At 38.8% G+C, this 18871-nt stretch overlaps 1 protein-coding gene across 4 annotated transcripts in view; it reads left to right on the top strand.

The window, feature by feature from the left end:
- The first annotated feature begins 570 nt into the window (after positions 1–570).
- SUGT1 (SGT1 assembly cochaperone of MIS12 kinetochore complex) overlaps positions 571–18871 on the top strand; it is a 39803-nt gene continuing 21502 nt past the window's right edge. The window contains exons 1-11 of one of the 4 annotated variants that reach the window (XM_081549889.1): positions 571–860; positions 956–1013; positions 4751–4878; positions 7265–7355; positions 8010–8079; positions 9118–9188; positions 11639–11692; positions 12069–12085; positions 12868–12902; positions 14435–14531; positions 16175–16282. In XM_081549889.1, the coding sequence (XP_081406015.1) occupies positions 4843–4878; positions 7265–7355; positions 8010–8079; positions 9118–9188; positions 11639–11692; positions 12069–12085; positions 12868–12902; positions 14435–14531; positions 16175–16282 (579 nt within the window). In that variant the 5' untranslated portion in view covers positions 571–860; positions 956–1013; positions 4751–4842. Of the gene's footprint in view, positions 861–955; positions 1014–4750; positions 4879–7264; positions 7356–8009; positions 8080–9117; positions 9189–11638; positions 11739–12068; positions 12086–12867; positions 12903–14434; positions 14532–16174; positions 16283–18871 lie in introns of all 4 variants that reach the window. The other 3 variants (XM_081549887.1, XM_081549890.1, XM_081549888.1) reach the window with 3 other exon arrangements.

The following is an 18871-nucleotide window of genomic DNA, read 5'->3' as shown; positions in this document are numbered from 1 at the left end:
CCCGCTGAGTGGAAAGTAGAACAGCACTGAGACAAACTTCAGGCTCCCCTTCTCCCTTCAGCGCATTCGGGTGGAACACGTTTTTCTTGTATCTGGGAAGCCAAGTGGGGAGAAAGCCTCGGCCCGTGAAGTTCTGGGGAACCGAGCGGTCCGCCCGAACCGGAACTGAAAGGCCTAACTCCAGTCTAGCCACTGCGAGGGCAGAGTACCTCCCGGCGAGCCCGAGGCCCTCAGGGCGCCCAGCGCCAGGATCCCGGCGTCAACAGGCCACCCTCCGGAAGTGGCGCCCGGAAAAGAACACGTAGTCGAGAGCGTCACGGGTCGCGAAAGCCTTGGCTGCCTCTGGGGAGCCATGATGAGAGCCATAGGGGAAAATGGAACCGCGTGTTACTGACAGACGTACAAACGTCTCCCAAACGCCACACGTTCCTGAGGGGTAACTGTACGGTACAAGCATCCTACTGAGTTACCGCGCCCGGAGGCTCTAGGTAGTGCGCGCGCGCACTAGGACTGAGGGCAAGCGTGGCCCGCCGCGGCCTCCGTAACCATGGCTGCGGTGGGGCGGGGCCTGCGCGGCCGGTCAGCGGCCGGCGGGGCGGGGTCCGGGGAGTCGGTCCTCCACGGTCCCAGCCCGCCCCGCGCCCGCGTTTCACCTCCCCTTCCCCCTCCCCGCAGCACGCTGCGCGGCTGCTCGTTGGCTACTTAGGACGGAAGCTCGGTGGGTGATTCTCCAGAAGTTTCCCCCTTGGGCGGCGGCGGCGGCGGCGCTGGTAACCCCGGGAAGAGCAGCTCCGGCAGCGGGAACTGTGACGATTAGAGATGGCGGCGGCGGCGGCGGCGGGCCCTGCGGCGGCCGCGAGGTGCTTGTCTTTCCTTTTCTTTGGTGTGGTTGGCATCCCCCCCGCCCCTTTCTTTGGTTCGTGAGCCCTGCTTGAAGTCGTTCTTTTCCTGGCAGGTTGTTCCGGAGCTTCTCAGATGCCCTCATCGAGCAGGACCCCCAGGCGGCGTTGGAGGTGAGACAGCCTGTGCCCCGGGGCAGGCGGCCCCGTCGGGTTCCTCCCGGCTCTGTCTTCCGGGGGTCGGGGCCGCTGCTTCTGCGGGTCAGCCCCGATGTTGACAGCCTCCGCCCTTTCTTTTTATGCCCCGCGGCGGCCTGGTTACATTGGATCCTTCATCGCGTCCCCTTTCCACCCCTGGTCCCTTTATGCATCCTTGGAGCTCCTTAGAGTAACCTTCTTCTGTCCTAGGGATAGAGTTAACATGCATCGTGGGCCTCAGGGGGCTTGTTTGTTTGTTTTAATGGCATTTGTGACTAGAACAAAAAGTGAAATCTCTGCTCGATGTTTGTTCATTCGGATTTTCGTTTGGCGATCATCCTTGATTATTTTTATGTACCAGCTTGTGTGCTGAGTTCCTGTCTGAACTCACACCACTAGGACAGAAACCTTTTCCCCTCGTGTGCCTGAAAATTTCCAGACGTCCCTGTTTTGGTTAATTATTTACTCATTTGTTTTATTTCTCAAAACAATTTCTTGGAGGGGCTGTTGTGTGGAAGGCACTGGTTGCTATGGATTAAAGTCTTAATTTATACAGTTAAATGACTTATAAAGCGCTTTGTGTGCAGTGAAAGGCTATAAAGCTGTAAAGGAAACCAAAAGAGTGAGTTAAGTAATAATTTGAAGTAATACAGAGAGCCCAAGCTAAGAATACGTGATGCAGTGGGTCTCAAAATTAGCCAGGGGTTTCTTGTTTTGAAGCTTAAAAAGAGAGGAGACTTTGTTTTGCTGTTCTAATCTAACATATGTAACGTTAGGGATTTGAGGCAAGAGAACCTTTCTCTTGGCTGTGACTTCTGAAAGAAATTGACTCATGGTTAGTAGAGGAGGTGACATTTGAGAAGAGGCACGAGGGAGCGAGCTTGGAAGCTCTGCGGAAGGATTATTTCAGGCAGGAAGAGGAGCCAATGTCAAGATCCTGAAGTAGGAGTGAAGTTGGCCTGCGCAGGGAGCAGCAGGAAAGCCCATTCGGTTCGAGTGGGATGAAAGGAGTGAGAGAGGAGGTGGAGAGGAAGCCGGGCCCAATCCATTGGTGCCTTTGATCTGTAGCTTGGACTGTGTTTGGAGGGGTTGGGATATGAAGACCTTAAAAGGAAGTGGTTGATTACTCCTGTGCTGGGATGTTTTTTAGTGATTCTTCTGGGGTCACTGTTACAATAATGTTACCAGAGGCACTGATAATTTTTCTCTACAGTTCCTTATTTCAGCTAAGTAGCTGTTTTCAGAGTCTACATTTGTATCATACTCTTAGGCCCTGTGCCTCCTTTGGAAATCTAGTTTATATAATAGTTGCTGTTAAAAAATCGTAGTAGACTCTTTGTCATTTTACATCTGACTTATTTTGCTTTTTGATGTGTGGTATGTAACACAAATCTAAACATTCTTCCCAGCCAGTAATTCCTTTTACCCATCTATTCTGAACTCCATCACCATCAGTTAGTTTTCCTTGGACTTCATACAAACAGTATCATAAAGTATCAAACGGCATCATCCTTAGTTGAGTGTAGCTACTCTGTCTTGCTTTAAACATTATGTGAGATACATCCATAAGTTTGTGGGAAGGGATAATTCTTTCTCATTGCTGTGTAGTATTCCACTGTATTAATATAGCACTGTTTAACAGTGGACATTTGGGATATTTCTAGTTGTTAGCTACCACTGTGAATTTTCTTATACATGTATTTTGCTGCATACATGCATTCCTTTCTTTTGAGAATGCATTTTTTTTTTCTTTCTAGGAGTGAAATTGCATAGTATAGGTGTGTGGTTAGCTTTAGTACATTTGTCCTTAAAGTGTGGTTCTTGGACCAGCAGCGGTAGCATCACTTACGAATTCCTTAGAAATGCAAATTCTTGGATGCCCCCTCCCTCAGATTTTCTTTTTCTTTCCTCTTTTTTTGAGGGGGAGGGGGGTGGCACTATGTGATGTGGCAATTTAGTTCCCCAACCAGGAATGGAACCCATACCTGCTGCAGTGGAAGTGAAGACTGCCAGGGAATTCCCCACTGCAGATTTTCTGAATGTATGTACGGCTTCTGTAGGCTGGTACTCCTTACCCTTCCATTTTACAGAAGAAACAGACCCAAGGAAATCCAGGTGATCCGTCAGGGAGATGTGTACCACCAGGTAGAGGCAGAATAGGGGCCTGAGGACAGGAGCTTCCTGCTCTTAGTCTAGGGCTGTCGTGGTTTCCAAAAGTGTTATCCCCAGACCCTCTGCAGGAGCATCACCTGGGAATTTGTTAGAAATGTGAATCCTCAGGACCTGCCATGGACCTGAGTCAGAAACCCAGAGTGGGGAGGATGATCATGGTAAGAATCAGCCCGTGTTAAGAGGAAATGTCCTTTTTAAATCTTGAGATGATCTTCTCACCGAGTTAAACAGGTGAACGTTAATTCCTAGATAATTGGTAATAATGAATAGGGCCGGAACCTTGATGAGAAGAGTCACTTTCCCCCTCGCTTTTCCCAAGGGCTGGTTTAAAGTAACTGTTTTGAAATTAAGGTCACTAGATATTATAGCAATTAAAATGTCACATTTTTATATAATACCATCCTATTAAGAATAAAGAGAAAGTGTATCAAGCTGATTACATGTTTCATTAAACAAACAATGCATATTAGTGTAGAAGGCTGTACTGGGAGCCAGCAATCTAAAGATGAAAATACTGTAGTGAGGGAGTTTGCAGTCTAGAGGAGAGAGAGGCAAGTCAACAGGTCATTAGAATATAAGATAAATGCTCTAGTGGAGTGGTGTATAAGGTACAGTAGAATAGAGGCCAACTGGGGAAGTAAAAAAAACATCTTTGCAGAGGAAGTCTCAATTCAGCAGAGAGAGAAAACGTTCATGTGAATTATAAGATCTTTTGAGGCCCAATATGAGTGGTGCTTAAGAGCATTGGCTCTGGAATCAGACTGCTTGGGTCTACCATATCTTGGTTTCAGGAAAGTCCCGGCTATCACTCTTCTTGCTCAGACTTCCTGTCTGTAAAATGGGACTATGTGGGACCCATGGAAAGGATGATTATAATGACAAGTAATGCAAGGTCCAAGGGTGAGGCCTTTGAGGCAGGCATCTTGGAGAGTCTGCTCTAGGTCCTCACCCTGCTGGCTCTCTTTATATTACTCAGGAGTGTAGGACTCAGGCCTGGTGCAGGGGCTGTGTACTTGCAGCAGTGCTTTGCCTAGAATGTCCTCTCTATTGACTGTTTATTGTTTTGCTTGGAAATGCTCGTCACTTTAGATTTCATCTGAAATGTCACCTTCTCAAGGAAGATGTCTTTTCTGCGTACTTTATCTGAATGAGGCCCCAATGTAAGTGTCAGGGGAGCAGGGGTTTTGTGTATCTGGTTACCACTGTGTTCTAAGTGTAGTGCCTGCGATGTGGTAGGCACTCAGATGTGTTAAATGATTCCTACTGTAACTCTTGGAACAGCTGTGCAGTGCATCTTACTAACAAGGAAGCTGAGGCTAAAGAGATGAACTTACTCAAGGTTATCGAGTTTAGAAGCGATGAGTCTCGGGTTCAGGGCATGAAGCTGATCCTCTGGGAGAGTGGGTAGGATTGAGGTGTATGATATACTTAAATGTTTGTGAGCTGACTTTGAAGTAGCTGACCACAGATAGTTTTGTTGAGGGCATAGCAGGTTGGAATAAAACATACTAGTTCTGCATGATTCTGTGATTTTTCTCCAGCACTGCTTCTTAGGAAGGGAAGGCTTGGTATTCTGGTTTATCCTTGACTGGGGATTAGCTGTGACTGGAAGAAAGTGGAAGGTGGAGATGGCATGGGACACCGAGAGCTGAAGGCCTTTGGACATCAGGTCAGTCTGAGCAGTCTGCTCAGTCTGCTTTTGCTTTTAATCTTAACAGGTTACCTTTCTGGTTAGCATTTTAAAAGAGCCTAAAGCTCTAAAGATCTGGAAGTTAGTTTTCCAAGATCCAAATCTTAAACAATGTTAATTCCTTAAAAAGTAGTTTTCCCCCTGTAGTTCTGTGTTATCAGGGTACTTACTTTCTTTACCAATCTTGGTATTCTTTACTAATCTTGGTAAAGATTTCAGTGTAATTATATTTTACACTTCAATAGATTTCATTACTTTTGAGAACTATAAATTGCTCAACTATAACAACTCATGTGAGAAATACTGTATCTTTGGATATGTTTCATGTAAGTCTGCATTAAATAGCCTTTTTGCTGCTGTGAGTCAAGTGTCGGCACCGAAGTCCTTCCTTTTGAGATACTTCCCTTCAGTCAGCAGCAGTGACTAGAAGCTGTTGTCACAGAAACAGTAGTAACACATAAAACACGCCCTAAGTCAGATGTAGTTCAGACAACACAATTATTTTAACTTAACCTTATTTGGCTTTATTATATTGTATATTCCTTATTCAAAATAAAAATTTATTGTTTATTTTATTCATGACATACAAGTTGGTGTGTTGTAAAATTCAGTTTGTGTTGGGTAATTTGGGATAACTTTTTTTTTTATTAACACCGAAGTAAGTCAGTTGTTTATTTAACCTAATCACCCTAGTTGGTTCTTCTTATCCAACAGTTGGTTTGTGTTTGAAAGGTCATTTGTAAGTGGGTTGTTCAAAATTCAGGAGTTTATACCTGACTCCTTAAGAAAAGGAATATTTTATGCATCTGTGAACCCCCAGTGTCTGGCCTGTGTAGTTGATGAACCAGATGTCATTGTAATATGACAGCCTTTTTGACCTATAGTATACCTTTTCTTGGTGAGGAGTGGTTGGAAATTTGATTTAGGGAGTAGGTGCATAAGAAGCCATCAGCTGTTTTCCAAATTGTTTGAAAGTTTAGTGCAAGGTGGTGTTTTTAGCTTAAGTATTTCATTAGGAAGCATTGTGTTAATACAGATGTTAGGTGGTGTGTGAAAGGAACTTGGAGTAAAGGGATTTGACCAGGAGGCAGTGTATAGTGGTTACAATTTGATTGGGAGTCAGACAGACTTGGACGAATCTTGTTTCTGGCACAGTCACTGACCAGGATGTGAGGGAATGGATTTTCGCTACACACTGTAGCGTGAAGAGCATTGTAGTGAGAGGGTGGAGGGTCTGGAGATGTTTGAGGACAACGAGCAGGCCATTGTGGAACAAGGGAAAGAGTTTTAAAGAGATGAGATAAGGAAGAGAGCGGAGGGTTCTGTCAAGGAGGGCCTTAACCGGTCATTGGAGCACTTGGGCCTTTGCTCTGAGTCAGCTGGTAAGGCATTGGAGAGTTTTGAACAGAGATATAGTAACAGGATCTAATTTTCATTACTGCTTGAATCAGGATGATAGGGATTAAGATGGTAAAACATTGCTTCAGATTTTAGGTATATTGGGTTGTAGGTATATGATTACCAAGTATAATACACATTGCTTTGTGAGAATCACACTACAGGGTTTAAGGAGAGCCCCATGTATGGCTATTGAAGTAATTTTACTTAACTAAGAAAACTACCCAAATCCCTAGGATGTGTGGGTAAATGGCTGTTGAATCAAAGCCTTCCTGTTTGCGTGCATTTGTCCTTGGCTTCACTAATCATGCTCTGTGTTCTTGCATCATTATTGTTCCAGCTAATACATACTATGACTGCCCAGAGTGGCAAAAGTTTTAATTGTTCTGTTAATTCTTGATCGGTTGATAGTAGCCACCTATAAGATAACTGTATCTGGCTGGGCTTCTGACAGAATGTTGTAATTTCTTAGGCCATTGACAAGAGGATAGGAGAGGGCCAGATAAGCTTGCTTATGTATTTATTGGTTCCATTAACCTCCTGAGCTCTAGATTTAACTTTCAGTTCTTAAAAATTATTGGATAGCTTCACATTTTCTAGGGATCTTAAATTCTACATGGTCTTTGAATCTTCTCCAAATTAGAAGGAGAAAATCAGTGATGATCGATGTTTATCAACTAAACTCTTCAGAATAAATGAGGTGATAATAATTACCATTTATTGAGTTCCTACTGTAGGCTGGAAACTGCTAAGTGCTTTGCATAGATATTACATTCGATTGTGGGATTTCAAGGGGAGAAGGGGGGATATTGATCCTCTTGCAAAGAAAGGCTCCAAGCTTCTTTCCATGTTATCTTTCCTCCAAATAGCTTGTGATAATAGGTTATTTTATTAAAGATCATGTTTAATTACAATTTAGTGACTTTTAAAAAACATTTACTGACACTCAGCATGTTTGTATTTGTAGGAGCTGACTAAGGCTTTGGAGCAGAAACCAGATGATGGACAGTATTACTGTCAAAGAGCTTATTGTCACATTCTTCTTGGGAATTACAGCGGTAACTTTCCTTACAGAGTATATTGTCTCTATAAGTAACTTACACATTTTGCCCAAGATACAATGAATCAAATAAAACAGAGGTTATCTTCCAGGACTTTTAACTTGATCTTTCATACAAGGTGAAGTAGCCAAAATATGACAAGCATTACGTTGCGCATCACTCATTTAAATTTTACAGTTGTCTGTTCTTTCTGCAGTGGGTGTAGAATTTGTAAGATTTCATCTTTGGTTCTTGGATGTGCTAACAAAGGATAGCATCACATTTACTAGTTTGCAAAGCATTTGAATGAATTCTCTTGTTCTGTTTTTTATGAAAAGAATGTATTCTATATTCTGTAATTTTAATTATTCTGGATAGATAATCTGAGTAGGGAAAAATTAAATACCTTGAGTCATACTACATGAATGATGTTAATGAAATTATCTGAACTTTGTGATACAGAGCTTTATTCATTTCCTGAAGAGCTTGAAGATTAGGTCAATAGAAATGTATGAGGGTAATTTTATCTCAGATTAGCTTTTCCTGTTTTAAAGTCATTTGTCCATTTCACAGCTTGAAAACCTAAAAATCTGAGACTAATTCAAATTTTGTGTGTAGTATTTCTTAGGATCCATAAGTAACTGACCAAAAAACCCACTTTTTCATCTGCAGATGCTGTTGCTGATGCAAAAAAATCCCTTGAACTTAATCCAAATAGTTCCACTGCTCTGCTGAGAAAGGGGTAGGCAGTAACTACTCTTCCTGTTGGGTCTGGACTATATATGGTTAAATGAATGAATTGTAAGCTTTTTTTCCTCTCTTTTTTTTTTTAAAATATTTATTTTAGTTGGAAGATGATTACAACATTGTGAAGGTTTTTGCCATACATCAGTATGAGTCAGTCATAGATAGACATGTGTCCCCTCATCCTGAACCTACCCTCCCTGTAAACTTTATGTAAATAGTAAACTGTGTTTATGCATTTTATAGCTGAGATAGGATTCAATTTTTGGTATATTTTATACTTTTATTGTATTAACTGCAGTATGTAATGAGATACACAGTTTGTATGTGTGTATAGTTTAAAATAGTGATGATTGAAGTAACTGCAGGATATGGATGAAACTGAATGATTTTAAATCCCTTTTTTGTGTCATCATTTGAAATTTACTGTGTTTAACTGACTACAGGACATCTATTTCTCACCTAAGCTGTACAGACTATACTTAAAGATGACTCTGTGTATGTGTACTTTATATCCCAGCTTATTTTTGTTAATAAGTGTAACTTTATTCTTTAAGAATCAGACGCTTCTTTAATTCCTTAGTGTAACTACATTTTGGAATAAGCAAGTATGTACAATTAAGAAATTCCTTCTGAAATGAGTTCCACGTTTTTAATGGGAATTAGATGTTACCCTGGTGACTCAGATGGTAAAGAATCTGCCTGCAATGCAGGAGCCTGGGTTCAATCCCTGGGTCAGGAAGATCCCCTGGAGAAGAAAATGGCAACCCACTCCAGGATTCTTGCCTGGAGAATGCCACGGACAGAGGAGCCTGGCGGGCTATAGTTCATGGGGTCACAAAGAGTCGGACACCACTGAGCGACTGACGCACACACAGATGTTACAGTAGTGTATTTTAGAACATCTGTTGGCTTATTAACATGCTTAAATTCTTTTAAAAGAAGAGAAACTAGTTGTTGTTTTTTTTTTTTTTTTTAAGAAAGCTATGTTTCATGATCTTATATGTGTGTGCTTGTTTTTAATATGCTCATGCAGGATATGTGAATACCATGAAAAAAACTATGCTGCTGCTCTAGAAACTTTTACAGAAGGACAGAAATTAAATAGTAAGTATTATAATTATATGTTAGTAAACTAATCCATTATATCTGTGTATCTTAAATACCATAGCTGAATCTTGTTAGTATATCTCAAGTTAATTATAGAAACACTTTTTTCTCTCTTAATGACATTTCGTGTTGATTGCAGAGTTTGAGTTTACTTAAAATTTGATTAAATTGGCCTTTCTTAGCATTTAAATCACAGAGAAACTGTATCATTAGAAGCAAAAGAAGTATTGAAATGCTCGGTGTGCTCCCAGTACCGGTCTGGATTTTTTTCCTAATGGACAAGTGGAAGTGTAACTTGCTCTCACGTTCTGAAGTCTAAGTTATTATTCAGATTGCTGAGATAAGGAAATCTTAGAACAAAGATTTTTATTGAGAGGTGAAGTGTCCGTTTGGGTAAAGTATGATAGGGTATAGAAGAAACGTGGAACTTTGAGGGTATTGTGAATTTCTAATACTGTGTTTTTGAGAGAAAAAGATGAAAATTATCCCAACAGTGTGGACATCTATATACAAGATATAGGACTTGTTAAGAGCCAAGTATCAAAAAAAAATCTGCAAAATACAAAATGCTGTCAGTAATCTTGTAGATAATTGTAGACAACATAGTCTTAATTGTGTTCTCTCGTTTTATCTCCATCTTATCATAGAGTCTTAACCACAGTTCTCTAAGGCAGTAGTTGCCAGCTGGGGATGGTTTTCCTCCGTGGGGGATGTTTGGAGTGTCTGCAGTGGTTTTTGACTCTCCTGACTGGTGGATGGGGGGTATACCATTGACATCTCATGAGGGACGCTGCTCAACATCCTGAACAGGACAGTCTGCACAACAGAAGCATCTGGTCCCAGATGTCAGTAGTGCTGAGGTTGAAAAACCTTCATACAAAAGTCATACATGATTATACTTTATACATTAAAATATATACTGCTTTGAATATTTGCTTTTCTGCTGTGTAGCTACTTGAGAAGGGTGACAAGCGCAACTTGGCAAACAAAACCTACAAAGTAGGAAAGAAGAGATCTAGGCAGTAGGAGTTACTATCAAACTTGGTTATCCCAAGCATGGTATGTGAATAATATGGCCATTCAGTTTCCAAGCCAGCATGTATACACTTCACAAATTCTACAGTCCAGTTTTCTTGGTGTCTTGATACATACTTGAAAACCCTGATGAGACATGAGTCACTTCATCTTTAGATTTCTAAGCCCTACTTCTTATTTCTTTTAGAGCAACAGAAAGTTCCCTGCCTAAATTCTTTCCTTGATACTTTATTATCATGCCGTTGACTTTTATCCTAGAATTATTTCAGAGGTGGCCTCAGAAGAGGGTGTCTGCTCTTTGGTAAAATTTCTGTTGAGGATATTTAATTTAAAATCAAATTCATCTTTTAATTCCAGGAAAATCTTATGTTAAACTGTTCAGCTTCCATTTTATTAGGGTAAAAATTTTTAACTCCATATTACCTTTTTTCCCCTTTGTATGATAGGAAGCTTTGTATGATAGGAATCAGCTTATTTACTGATTAATTTGAATAATTGATTCTTCACATTTAGAATTTTTATATAAATGTTCACCTCTAAAATGTGTGTGTATGTATTTTAAGGCCTGTATAGTTGAATTTTGTCTGTAAATTAATGAATTAGAAAATTTCATTTTAAGAAATTTTAAACTTTGTATTTTTCAGAATAATGGTGCCTGTGGTTAGCTTAAATTAGTAAACTTTTATTATGATCACTTCTAATAATTTTTCTTAACATTATATTTTATTAGATGCTGTGACTGTTTAGATACTGTCATTGCTCTGAGTCTTCAGAAATAATTTGCTTATGTACATGTTTGCATTGCTGTCTATGCAGTGAACAATGATTCACTGTATGTAGTGTCATGGATGTCATGAAACTTAGAGATACGACAAAACTCTGCAGTATATAAAGATGCTTCTCGGTGTTGAAGGCATGGTAATAAGTAAAGCTGCTGAAAAAAAGTAGACAGGATAAGCAACTGCATTAGACAGCAAACAGGTGGACAGAGGCTTCTGGGCTTCAGCCCAGCTGCTGGTTGCCAGGTCTGCAGACCCGTCCTCCCCCAACTGACAGCATATTAGGAATCTGATTCAGGTCTGATTTTGTTTGAGAGGAAGCTCTTTTAAGAGGAAAGGGGTGAGAGGAAATGCAGATTATCTGTATCTAGGAACCAATAAGGTTGACTGGTTAAAATTGATTTTTTAAAAATCAGAATTCTTCAGGATGAACAAAATAAATATTAAACCTAACTAACAGCTATAATATTAAGGATAGCTACACACTATTAGGACAGATGTTTTCGTCTAACTTCTTGTTGGATCCATAGTTTCTAGAACCATGTTTGTAACCTAGTGGGTATGCAGTCAGTATTTGTTGAGTGAGTATGTTGAGTTGTGCAGATGAGTGTTTTTATAGTTTGTTCTTTCTAGGTGCAGATGCTGATTTCATTGCTTGGATTAAAAGGTGTCAAGAAGCTCAGAATGGTAAGTGTGCAGATTTCCCATGGTCTTTCAATTTAAAAAGAAGTCAGTGTTTGTCATTTTTTTGCTTTGAACTTCATAACTTACAATTTAAGTAGTGCATCTTCTATTAGGTAGGGATTTCCAAAAGTGTTTTGATTTTTTTACCTGGTTCCTTATGTTGAAAGGGAGATTTGAATGGATTTGTTTTGCAGTGGTAAGAAATTACTGAGGAGTCTCAAGTGACTCCAGACTGTAAAATTAAACCATTTTCCCTTATTAGATATGCATGGAGAATTGGTTTCCTTAATAATAAGTTTGTGCCTTAGAAATCATGTATGTAATTTTGTCTGTACATGTACTGTTATCTGAAAATGTTTCTTTTTTATGTTTTTAATAGGATCACAGCCCGAGGTGGTAAGTCCAAAGTTTTTAATCTTTTGTGTTTTTACTTAATTATATTATTATTGAATGTATTTGAGACAGTACTACAAATGCACTTTCTGGCAGTTCCATATCTCTCTAGGACAATTTTACTTATTTTCTTCCTCCAAATGCTGTCTCTTCCCTTCTTCTTTAGGAACAAGTTAGAGGCCACCAGTGACCCAGGGCAAGTCCTTTAGATTTATTAATAAGTAGTTTAGGAAAGTTTGAATTGGTTAAAAAGAGTCACTTTGTTTCTCATGGTCAACATAGATTGTTGCAGAGAAACCATGAACCAGGGTCAGACCATATCAGGAAGGCACCATGGAAGTACTCCTCCATAGGTTTTTCCAGGGCAGTTTTGCCATTGTTAAGCCTGGAGGTGTTAACACTACATTCCTGAAAATGGTTTTTTAAATGTTACTGTTATTTTCAGTTTAGAGCATTGCTGAATTTTGGAACTGGACATTTTATCTGTAATCTTTTCCAAGCATATCTTCTGAAATTTTTTTTTTTTTTTGCTGCTTTTATTTTAGAAGAAAAATGATTTTTGAAATGGAAACTCATAAAATTTTTAAAATGTTGAATGTTCTGATTTTTGTGAAGATGAGTATTATTTAACATTGATGTGTACCATGCTTTGTAGGAAGTTTTCATGTAATTATTCCATATCAAAATAACTGTAGCCCTTGGTAAATTAATAATACATGCATTTTTAATATGCAGTTACTAAACTAACTTGTAAAAATCTTTCTCTTTCGATTTGCCCAAATCAGTCTGCATCCCAGAGGACTCATCAGTCAAAAATCAAGTAAGGATTTCTGTTTCATAATGCGTGATAAACATGCCTAAAGGGAGATCATAAAGCGTGATAAATATGCCTAAAGGGAGAAGAAACTCTGTCGTTTAATAGTGAGCAAGTCCCTCCCTTTGGTTTAAGTATTTCTTAGTTTTTAAGATAAATCTTACCAAAGCCTTGAAAAACTATAGTTGTAAGACCATTAACCAATTTGAATTAGTGTTCATATTAAGGTTAACTTAAAACTTGCTTCACATGGTTGCATATGATGTCATCTTTCCATATATTAAGAATAACCTCTTACATTTAAATTATTGTTATTACATAGGTCAGTAAGTTAGTAGTAGACCTGATAATATTGTAACTTTACCTGCCTTTCATACTTGGAGTAAATTTTTCATGGAATAATTCTGCATGAATTGAAAGTTACTTGCTGAAGGCGGCAGTTACTACAATCATGAATAAGTAGCAAGTGAGGATCCCTGATACGTGGTGTGTTCATTGAATCAGTGTGGGATTATTTTATATATATATTCTATATGCCAAACACCATAATTATTATTTTAAGTTTATGTACCCTACCCCTCCCCGGGGGTATAGAATATATATAAAATAATCCCTCAATGGCTTAATAAATATACCACACATCAGGGCACCGTGCTTCATCCTGAGGATGTAATAGTGGCAGAATAGATCAATAGCTCTTCTCTCATAGAGTTAATCGAGTCTAATTTGAAAGTGAGGATCCCAGCTTTCAGAGGGAAAGATACACATGATTAGAATCTCTCAACACACTAATCTTCCCACTTTGAGGTTGAAGTAGATGCTGTATTTAATACTGTGCCTGACAGAATGAGTTGGATTATTTTAATTTAAGCTCATGTACTACTGCTCCCTGTGCGCAGGACTGTTTGCCCCCAGCTTCAGTAAAGAGATCTGGAATATGGGGTCAGGTCCAGTGTATCACCTGCTACTGACTTAAACTGATTGCCGCATCCTTCTGAGCCTTTTTTTTTGTAAAATTGGGATAGAACTGTTTACTTCTTAGTATTAGGTTGAAATGAGAGGGTAAAACTGTTGCTGATGTATTAGAACTCTGATCTGTTTAGAATAAATTTTATTGTTTATTTTTAAAATTCCCTGGCAGTCCAGTGGTTAAGACTCCTAGCTTCCACTGCAGGGGGCATGGGTTTGATCCCTGGTTGGGGAACTGATCCTGCATGCTGCGTGGTGTGGCCAAAAAGAAAAAAAATTAGCTTAAGAACAACACAACTGGGGATACTTTAGAACCTAAAAAATTACGTAAGTATTTAAATCCGCTGGAGAGAGTTGGGCATCATCTGCCTTATTTTCTCTTGCATTAGTATAGATAGTGTGGAATTGGTTACATAAAATTATTTCTGTGAGCCAGCAGCTGCTTTGCTATTTTGTTCCTCAAGGTGGAGCTCTTGTTGCTCATCAGATTGTAATTTTTATCTTGAAGCAAAGAAGCAACAACTTGAAGAAATTTAGAAGTTCTAAGTTTCCTTTTTCTTTTTTGATAGGTATGACTGGTATCAAACAGAATCTCAAGTAATCATTACACTTATGATCAAGAATGTTCAGAAGAATGATGTAAACGTGGAATTTTCGGAAAAAGAGGTCATTATAGTCTTTGAATTACTTTTTATTGAGATTGAATACTTATATTTATAAATGTGTATGTGTGTGTGTGCGCTCAGTTGAGTCTGACTCGTTGTGACCCCAGGGACTGGAGCCCACCGGACTCCTCTGTCCCTGAATTTTCCAGGCAAGAATAGTGGAGTAGGTTGCCATTTCCTACTCCAATTTGTAAATATAAATATATATTGCAGAATGATTTATAGCAATCTATCAAGTATATATCATTTCTTCCTGAGATAATATGGAAAGGCTGATGAAAATCTGAAGCCTTGCTTTTCCATTTGAATCACTTTAAGTTTTGAGATGAGAATATGTCCTGTAGGTTATAGCTTGGTGGGCATTGTTTCCTCTTTAGATTTGGGATTGAAAGCAGAACTTGGTTGGTAAATATAAGACACATTAGGGACCTTTAGACACATTATAACCATGCTTTGGTTACGTTTGTGTGGTACACTTAATGGAAAAGGTCTGCTTCTCTGTTATGACTTGAACCATATTAAATGAGTATGACTTTTAATAACTTGGTTTCTTAGCATTTAGTGGAAAGCCTTGTGATAGATATTTAAGAGAGTTTGTGGTAGAACTAGATGTTTTGCACAAGAATGCTTTTTTTTGTTACATGCTGTACTATTTGGCCCTTGTATCTTGAGTTTCCTTGAGATTTAAATGTATAATATATGTTATGAAACATACTCTGTTCTTTAATTAGGTATATAAGAGTTTGTGTGAAGAATACCAGATTTTTTATTTTATTTTTTTGATTGGAGCATTTAGTCTATTTACATTTTTTTTCCTTTTTTGTCATGGGCAGTGCTGTTTGTGTTTGGAGTATAATTGCTTTACAGTGTTAATTTCTGCTGTGCAACAAAGTGAATCATCTATATGTACACATACGTCCCTTTTCTCTTAAACCTCCTTCTGCCTTTTCCCGTCCCACTGCCCAGGTCGTCCCGGAGCACTCAGCTGAGCTCCTTGTGCTGTATAGCAGCTTCCCGCTAGCTGTTTCACCACCATAGTATATGCGTGTCTAATCTGCTCTCCCAGTTTGTCTCCCCTCCTCTGCTTCCCTTCCCCACCCCCTGCCATGTCCGCATATCTGTTCTCTGTTTTCTTCTCTATTCCTGCCCTGCAAACAGGCTCATCTGTTACCATCTTTCTACATTCCAGATACATGCATTGATACATAGTACTTGTTTTTCTCTTTCTGACTGACTTCACTCTATGACACACTCTAGATCTATCCACATCACAAATGACCCAATTTTGTTCCTTTTTACAGCTGAGTAATATTCCATCATATATGTGTATCTACACACACATATATATGTATATATACACATCGCGTTTTTATCCATCTGTTGATGCACATTTAGGTTACTTCCATGTCTTGGCTGTTGTAAATAGCACTGTAATGAACATTGAGGTACATGTGTCCTTTTGAATTATGAAGGATACCAGATTTTTAAAAAGGATTATTTTGAGATTCTTAAATCTTATATTCCACATAAGGTTTTAAAAATACTCTGCAACAGTACTAAAGTTCTGTAATTATAGTTAGTTTAAGTACTTTACCCTTCTTTAAATTAATTTGTGAAATGTGCTACTAATTCTATGTTCATTAGTTATCTGCTTTGGTGAAACTTCCTTCTGGAGAGGATTACAGTTTGAAACTGAGACTTCTTCATCCTATAATACCAGAGCAGAGCACGTTTAAAGTACTTTCAACAAAGGTAAGACCATTGAAAAGGGTTGTCACTGGGAATCTTTTCAAAATATAGAAACATTGGTCATCTAATTATCCCTGTGGTTGTAAACTTATAGATCCTTCTAGCCACATATGTTTAAATTAAATAAGAACAGTGGTTTTTGAATGACAGTTTTTCCCCCTCCCCTAATTCTAGGAAAATGGAGTTTAAAAACCTACCCTCAGCAGTGTTTATATGCTTATTAAGATAGGTATAGTACTTCTTAATAAAACAGTTTCCACTAAAGATACAATGATCAGCATCTTTTTAAGATTTGATACTGACAGTGTTTCATGTCTTGAACTTGTCAGTTTGGTCCGTTGTGATATATAAATACTTTTCTCATGCTTCCTTATGGAGTTATAAATACAGACTATTTTAAAGATGAATCTGCTGTCGTGTTTTTTAGTTAAGCTGAATTTTAGGTTACTGTGTTATGAGGGATTAATTAATTGCAGTTTGAATAACTAATTTATAGATTTCTTTATATTTTCAAAAAGAGTAAAAATATGCAATAGAATTAAAATTCATGGACTATGTCAGCTACCAGTCAGAAGATATAGTAAGACTGTAGTGGGATAGAAGTGTAATTTAGCAGAAAAAATATTGAACTGACTCCAGTTCCTTGCTTTGTCTGTAAGTGTAGACTAGTCACACATGATCATAGGGCATGACTTCCATCATTCTGTGAAAATGAGAGAGCTGTGGACTTTGAACTCTGAAATCCTTCCACGTGTAAGATTGCGTGAGGGTGTATGATGAGAAAGAATGATACGAATAGATTTTTTGCATTAGTATAACTTTTCTGTACACATGTCCTGCAGCATAGTTGGTTATTTAACTTTTGAGCTGTGTGAATTTTCCACTCATAGACTAGAATCAGTGTTGGCTTATGTCATGAAGAATGATAACTGGGCCTGCAGGAAGAAGAGGCATCTGCAGAGGGTTGGAGCAGGAAGTGCAAAGTAAAGAAGCAGTAGTTTTTGCATCTAGTTAAAAATGATCTGCTTAAAACTATTTGAAGAGTGAAACATACAGAGCTGTTTACTTAGGAGGCAGAGACAGGAAACAGTTGCTTGGATGACAGAGGGAGAAAAAGGATGACGTGAAGATTTTAGTCTTACCGGCCCGTCTACATTGGACAGAATTTGTTTAATAGTGTTGGGCAAAATAAGCAGAGAACTATAACTCGATTTGACAGGGAGATAAGTCAGAATATTAGGAGTTGGCATTTTTGTACATCTTTCTATTGAGAGGTTGTTAATGCATGTCTTTTTGAAGTAATTTAAATGGATTTGTGTGAAAATATGGCAGATAACTTCAAAACCTGTTTCCACTTTGTATAAATGGAACAGGGTATTTGGTGACTACACAAGTCTGTGTGGCAGGAATCAAGGCTGTAACTAAGCACTGTCATATTTTTTATTCTCCTTTAAATCTTGTGAATGCTTGTTGATTGTAGCCATTCCCCAAAGCCCTCTTACTGTTTTCCCAACTTACCTTCCCCTCCCTCTTGGTCCTTTCTTTAAATGCTACATAGCTACTACCCTTCCCTGTATGGTAGTTTGTTTATATATACATTTATTTCCCTTACTTTTTGTAAGTCTTCTAAAGATAAGAAGCTGTCATACTCGTGTCTCTGTATGTGCTTCAGGGAAAGTTGCCAGATAAAAGTACAGGTGGTGGTGGTTTAGTCTCTAAGTTGTGTCCGACACTTGTGATCCCATGGACTGTAGCCCACCAGGCTCCTGTGTCCAAGAGATTTTCCAGGCAAGAATACTGGAGTGGGTTGCCATTTCCTTCTCCAGGGGATCTTCCCGACGCAGGAATCGAACCCTGGTCTCCTGCATTGCAGGCAGATTCTTTACCAACTGAGCTACGAGGGAAGCCCTAAAGTACAGGATGCTCAATTAACTTTACATACAGTAAATAATTTTAAGATACAAATACGTTCCATTTGCTAAATTTGGCAATCCTAGCCCTGTACACTGTATGTCGTGAGTAGGTGGTAGTAATCGTTCAGAGAATGAATTTAAATTGGGTTCTGATATTGGCCTTACCACGTTTGCAGAGTGTTAATAAGTGTCTTCATTCTTAGGTTTACAGGTAAAAAGAAATTGAGGCTCATGGACTTGAAATGCTTTCCCCAAGTTTCAAGTTACTAAATTGGTTAGCATGGCCCAGGAAGAATACTTAAACCTTTGTAAAGCAAGTGTTTCTTTTCTTAGGTTTGTCTAAGTTCTGGACTAAAGAATTTAGATTTGAAGGATATATTCTGGAGAATGATTATTTTTACTGTCCTAACCCAAAGTAATATATTTTACTTTGTTAAGCTATCTGTTTTTAAGCTGTGTTTTATGGGAAACAAATGGAAAGAATTGTACCTAATTAGATCCTAAGGGAAATGACATTTTTGAATCCTTTTTTATACAGCAGAGGGAGTCAGTATTAAAATATTGAAAATAAAATCTTTCTCTGGGTTACTGAGGCTTATTTATTGATGTCACTAGAAGGGAAAAATAGTAATTTTCTTTTCATGTGTTTGCAGGTGGATTGAGAAAAGGGTGCATTTTG

Source organism: Giraffa tippelskirchi, chromosome 12 (genome assembly GCF_054371585.1).
Source record: "Giraffa tippelskirchi isolate mGirTip1 chromosome 12, T2T-mGirTip1v1.2.pri, whole genome shotgun sequence".
Taxonomy (NCBI): Eukaryota; Metazoa; Chordata; class Mammalia; order Artiodactyla; family Giraffidae; genus Giraffa; species Giraffa tippelskirchi.
The sequence above is the reverse complement of the archived record's forward strand: the minus strand, read 5'-3'. Positions and strand labels throughout refer to the sequence as shown.